Here is a 6376-nt window from a genome sequence, read left to right on the forward strand (position 1 = left end):
GAAATATGTTTCGAGTGTTGGAATACTAGAATTGTGTATCATTTTAGCTAGAATTACTTTTTTGTTTTTTTTTTTTTTGCTTTTGCTGTATCTGTTGCAAGTTGTGTTATTGCTGCTGTATTTTAGTTGTTTTTGTTTATTTTTTCTTCCTATGGTCTTGTGTTATTTTTGTTGTTACTGTTGCTGTTATGTTGATGTTGTTATTCTCTCGCTGTTGTTTTGGCTGTTGTAGTGATCTTGTTGTTTTCGACATACAACATCACGAATTGTTTGTTATTCGTCAGTTGCAATTCAATGGTATGTATTTAAGTGATTTAATCATTGTCCAAAAAAAAGCAAAAAAAAAACAAACTGAAATCGTAGAAAAAAAATTCAAAGTAACAACAGCAACACCAAACAGAAATATTTGAAATTAACTTATTTATTTACAGTTGAGCATAAAACATATAAACAGGAACCTTTTCCAGATCTTCTTATTCAGAGGATATTCAGAAATATTTCAAGTCTTAAAACTAGAAGAATGATCATTTATTTGTGCAGAAAAGAAAGATTATTTCCCAAGTTTAAAAACCAAAATCTCTAGAATCTAACCTAATATTTTATTTAAGTCTATAGTTCCGACTTCAATATTTAAGTCTATAGTTCCGACTTCAATACTCAATATCCAATTTTCCTTTATCTCCTCTTTCCAGCCCCCTTGATCGTGAACGTCAACATGTTTACAATTTCATGGTGGTGGCCACCGATGGCGGTCGTTATGATTCTCGGTCTGCTCGTGTTCCGGTACAAATCATGATCGATGATGTAAACGACAATAAACCGATTTTCGAACGTTATCCATTTCGTGCCCAAGTACCAGCCCTCATCCAACCCGGACAAATTCTAGTGCAGGTCTCTGCTTCCGACAAAGACTTGGGTTTAAATGGTGAAATCCTCTACACGCTTAAAGAACAAGATGATCCCTCTACAAGAGGCAAATTTCGCATTAATCCCAATACGGGAGTAGTAAGTGCCAGTCAAAGTTTGGCTAGTGAGTCGGGGCGTTTGCTGCATTTGGAAGTGGTAGCCAGAGACAAAGGACATCCGCCCATGTATGCTGATGGTTTAATAGAACTCCTAATAGGTGAATTTCCTCAAGGGGCTCCTTCTCTAAGGTTTCAAAATGATTCGTATCGCATTAAAATTGAAGAAAACTCATCGGAAGGTTTTAGATTACTGCAAGTAAATGCCATAAGATCAGATGGTAGAAGGACCAAATTATCTTACTCCTTTGGCACGGGTAATGATGATGGTGCCTTTAGCATTGATCCATCGACGGGAGAGATAAAGGTTTCCAATTCTGAAGCCTTGGATTATGAAAAATATGCTGGCAATATGGAGGAGATACAACTAAATAACAAACACTTTGGCTACAGAGGACGTGCTTTAATGTATGATTTAATCGAGGAAGGAGATCAGTTAAACACTACAGCTATGGACGAAAACAATCCAGCCCGTTCACATCGAGCTTTGAGAAGACGTGAAATGGATGATTTACCCGTGCTATTGGCCTCTGCCATACAACCCCATGAATTGAGATTAATGTTGGTGGCACAAAGTGAATCACATGCTGGCTCTGCTCCACTTTATGCCTACGCTGAACTTATAGTAGAACTGGAAGATGTCAACGATAATAGTCCACAGTTCACACAGTCCCAGTATGCGGCCACCGTGTGGGAGGGCAATAATAAAGGCACGTTTGTGGTGCAGGTTAGTGCTTTCGATCTGGATTCTGCGGCAAATTCACGCATACTCTATCACATTGTTGATGGTAATCATGATAATGCATTTGTCATTGAGCCGGCCTTTAGCGGCATTGTTAAAACGAACATTGTGTTGGATCGTGAAATACGCGACATGTACAAGCTAAAAGTGATCGCCACTGATGAGGGGGTGCCACAGATGACAGGCACAGCCACGATACGTGTCCATATTGTAGATGTGAATGATAATCAACCCACATTTCCACCGCATAGTGTGATCAACGTTAGTGAAGGTAAGTTGTTGCTATTGTTGTTGATGTTTGTAGCTTTAGAAATCTAAAATATAAAACAAAAACTAGTTTGCCTTATTTACCATTAACCCTAGAAGGCCAGTAGAATAGTATTAATAGTTAGAAGCTAATATTTCTTTAGAGGATTAATGCCTTGTGATGGCAAAGAATTTTGATTTGTTTTATTCAAAGCTCTGGGGAGAGAGTTTGCAAAAGCTATCATCAAATCATTTTCATTCTCTCCTTGACAAGTTATTAAATTCTTTTGTAACTAGATTTAGAAATTAAAACACACACACACTCAGTTGTATTCAAGTTTTCCTATTTTAATTAATCCTCTGAGATTTGCTAAACATACTGCAATTTAACAATTTCTTTTCTCTCTGCTTCTCTCTTTGTATTTGTTTGCTTTAGGCACTGAATTGGGTTCGGTTATTACCACCATCTCCGCCAATGACGTTGACACTTATCCAGCTTTAACCTATCGTTTTGGCTCTGATTTGCCAGACCAGCAAGCTAGCAGTAGAAGCACCAGAAGTAGTAGCAGCAGCAGCAGCAGCTATAGTGCTTTGGAGTTGGCAGAATTTGACATTAAATCCATATTTGCCATTGATCGTTACAGCGGCAAGGTAGTACTCAAACGTCATTTGGATTATGAACAACGGCAAGAGTACCTATTGGAGATAATAGCCTCTGATGCAGCTCATGAGGCACGTTGTACGCTGACAGTACGTGTAGGAGATGAAAATGATAATGTGCCTGAATTTGAGCAGCCTACTTATTTTGCCATGTTGCCGGATATGCAGCTAACATCAACGTCATCTCTGACCACGGACATAGAATTGTTGCGCGTTAATGCCACTGATTTAGATGCCGAAGATAACAACAATTCAAAGATTGTGTTTAGCATTAATCCCCTGGTGAAAGGCTTCACAGTTAATGAGCAAACAGGAGCGGTGTATGTTAATATTAGCCGTCTGGCTGGCGCGGATGGTGAAGGTCTTTCGGAGGATTTATTTGTTACCATAGTGGCCTCAGATAAGGGCACTCCTGCTTTAAAATCAACGGCCACCTTAAGAGTGCAGGTTCAGGGTCACAATTCGGCGAGAGCACAATTTTTGCAGTCTCACTACAGAGCTCATATACCCGAAGATGCTCCCTTGGGTTCGGTGGTTTTGAAATTAAGCCAGGAGATATTGGACGCCAATACCGATTTCAATGATGCCAATCTTATGTTTAGCATAGTGTCTGGTAATGAGGAGCGTAAATTTGAGGTTTACCAATCCAAGGCTATAATCTTGGTTAAGTCGCTGGATCGTGAACAAATGGATTTGTATAAACTGCGTTTGGTTATCAGTGATCCTTCAGCCTCTCCCCAGCAACTGATTTCACAGGCTGCCGAAAACTCCACATCGGCTATAAATGTTTTTGTTTCCATAGAGGATTTCAATGATAATGCTCCTGAATTCTCCAATGAAATTAAATACGAGGCAGAGGTTAGTGAGCTGGCTCCTTTGAGGTACTCTATAGCAGAAATTGTAGCCAAAGATATGGATGCCGATAATACCCCCAACTCGGAAGTGGTGTATGAAATTATGTCTGGTAATGATGAAGGCATGTTTACTATTGATTTGGTTAAAGGAGTTTTATTTGTCAACAATAAATTGGACTATGATACGGGCTCCATGTGCTATGAACTGATAATACGGGCCTGTGATAGTGCTCCCCAGCCTTTGTGTTCATTGAAACCATTTCGCTTGTCTTTGCGTGATGAAAACGACAACAATCCCACCTTTCCGGTCTCGGAATATATTGAGTTTGTGGCCGAAAATGAGCCTGTGGGTACTAGTGTGTTTCGTGCTAGAGCTACGGATTTGGATCGTGGCACGTATGGCTTGTTGAATTATACCATAGAACATGAAGCTTCGGGTTCAGATGATATAGCCTGGAAGCTGTTTAGAGTGGACACACAATCTGGTATAGTTACCACAAATTCGGTATTTGATTTTGAGCAACGCAGTCGTTATGATTTCATTTTGAGAGCCATGGATACGGGAGGCAAATCTTCCAAGGTTAAGGTGCGCATACAAATAGATTCGAGAGATGAATATGCACCACAATTTACCGAACGTACATATCGCTTTGTCATGCCCTCTCCCTCAAGCGGTTACTTGCCTTTGGGCTATGTGGTGGGCCAGGTGTCGGCCTCAGATCGTGATAAGGGCCCTGATGGCAGGGTGGTTTATCAATTGAGTTCTCAACATGCCTACTTTAAGGTTAATCGCACAACGGGCACGGTGGTGTTGAAAAAGAAGCTGGATGACAATTTTGATGATGGTCGTGATATTAGTTTGGTTATTTCAGCCAGTTCGGGCAGACAGGGTTCGTTGACAAATATGACTGTGGTGGAGATTTCTTTAGATCCTTTGGCAGATCCTGGCACTAATTTGGCCAGCAGTGTGGGAGTTGGTAACGGATCCACGGGTGGTGGTGGTTTGGCAGACTGGATTTTGGGTTTGATTATAGCGGTAATGTTATTGCTGTGTGCGGCCGCTGGCATATTCCTGTTCATACGCATGCGCCGCAGTAAACCGCGCAATGTGGTAAAGCCCCATTTGAATCAGGAAACTGTGGGCAACTCCAATAGTTATGTGGATCCTAGTGCCTTTGACACCATACCCATTAGAGGAGCCAACATAACTGCCACTAGTAATAATCCGGGACCCTCGGGAGCCATGGCCACGGCCCAATTTGCTCCTCCCAAATACGATGAAATACCTCCATATGGCAATCATGCGGGGAGTTCTAACTCAGGAGCAGCTACCACTTCAGAACTTTCAGGCTCCGAACAATCGGGCTCCAGCGGCAGAGGCTCAGCCGAAGATGATGGCGAAGATGAGGAGATCAGAATGATTAATGAAGGCCCTTTAAGAGCAGGCAGCAATGGAGAGGATGGTCGTTTATCAGAAATATCAGTGCAAAATACACAAGAGTATTTGGCACGTCTGGGTATAGTGGATCGCGATAATAATCCCACAGGAGCAGCTTCAAGTACCAGTATGGCTGGTTCTAATAAAGAAGCTCATATGCATCATCCTCTGCCCATGGTAGACTCTTTGCATATGTTTAGTGAAGATCCCAACAATGAGACAGACATTACAAATCTAATATATGCCAAACTAAATGATGTAAATGGTGGGGCATCTGATCGAGCCAGTAGTGCCGATGAGGCGGCCACTACAGCAGGAAGTATAGGCACGGCTGTGGACCATGTAATGGGCTATAGCAATCATCCGGTGGTAAGTGCCGCCAATGTAGGGCCCTCCATGACGGGCTCTTTAAGTTCAATAGTACACAGTGAGGAAGAGTTAACGGGTAGTTATAATTGGGATTATTTGCTGGACTGGGGACCGCAGTATCAGCCCCTGGCTCATGTATTCTCCGAGATAGCAAGACTGAAAGATGATAATATATCGGTAAATAGCGGCACTAGTGGTGCCTCCTCCAGCAACAAAAGCAAACAAAGTCTGGCTCATTCCATAGCCAGTGTGGTAAAGCCGCATATACCCCCTCCACTGCTAACAAATGTGGCTCCCAGAGCCATTAACCTGCCGGTGCTATCGGGTTCCGGGGTAAATATGAGAATGCCGCCAAACAGCTCACATCATGGTACTTCCACCACCCATTTAGGAGCAGGAAATCAATACATGTTACCACGTTCTCCCATAAGTCATGATGCTGCCGGTGGATTTTCCACCTCCTCGGCCATGTCACCCTCATTCTCACCCTCCCTATCACCTTTGGCCACCAGATCACCTTCAATATCACCTCTGGGGGGCGTGTCCACAGGCCATCATATGGTGAATATGCCCAGACATCAACCACAAGCCTCACAAAGAGCCAAGAATATGGTAATAGATCAAGTAAGAATGTAAATCATTAAATCCACAATAACAGCAACACAAAGTGATTTAGTTTAAGGTATATAGATTTTAAAAAAAAGACTAGCATTGCAAAATAAGTTTAGAGAGTGCTGGAGATTTCAAACACACTCTCTCGGCTGTGTTAAAAATCATAAAATGTATAAAATAAATAAAATAATCACCATATCCCCGCCCCCTTTAAAACAACAAAACCTGTACAGTTTTTAGTTTATAAGTTGAAATTTTACAAAAAATGCCATTAATTTTAAGTTTAAATTTATTGAAAACAAAAATTCACCTCTAAAATACTCACCATATACATAGACTTTCACTTGAGAAAAAGAAATTCCGGAATTTATTTTAACAGAATTTCCATTGAACGATAACTTGCCAATTTCATTTAGAATTAATTGTATTTAAT

General features: G+C 41.2%; 1 protein-coding gene across 1 annotated transcript in view; it reads left to right on the forward strand.

Moving 5' to 3' along the window:
- ds (dachsous cadherin-related 1) overlaps positions 1–6105 on the forward strand; it is a 315159-nt gene extending 309054 nt beyond the window's left edge. The window contains exons 13-14 of the mRNA XM_065502404.1: positions 693–2035; positions 2447–6105. Of these exons, the coding sequence (XP_065358476.1) occupies positions 693–2035; positions 2447–5967 (4864 nt within the window). The 3' untranslated portion in view covers positions 5968–6105. The remainder of the gene's footprint in view (positions 1–692; positions 2036–2446) is intronic.
- Positions 6106–6376: the final 271 nt, after the last annotated feature.

This window comes from Calliphora vicina, chromosome 2 (genome assembly GCF_958450345.1).
Source record: "Calliphora vicina chromosome 2, idCalVici1.1, whole genome shotgun sequence".
Classification (NCBI taxonomy): domain Eukaryota; kingdom Metazoa; phylum Arthropoda; class Insecta; order Diptera; family Calliphoridae; genus Calliphora; species Calliphora vicina.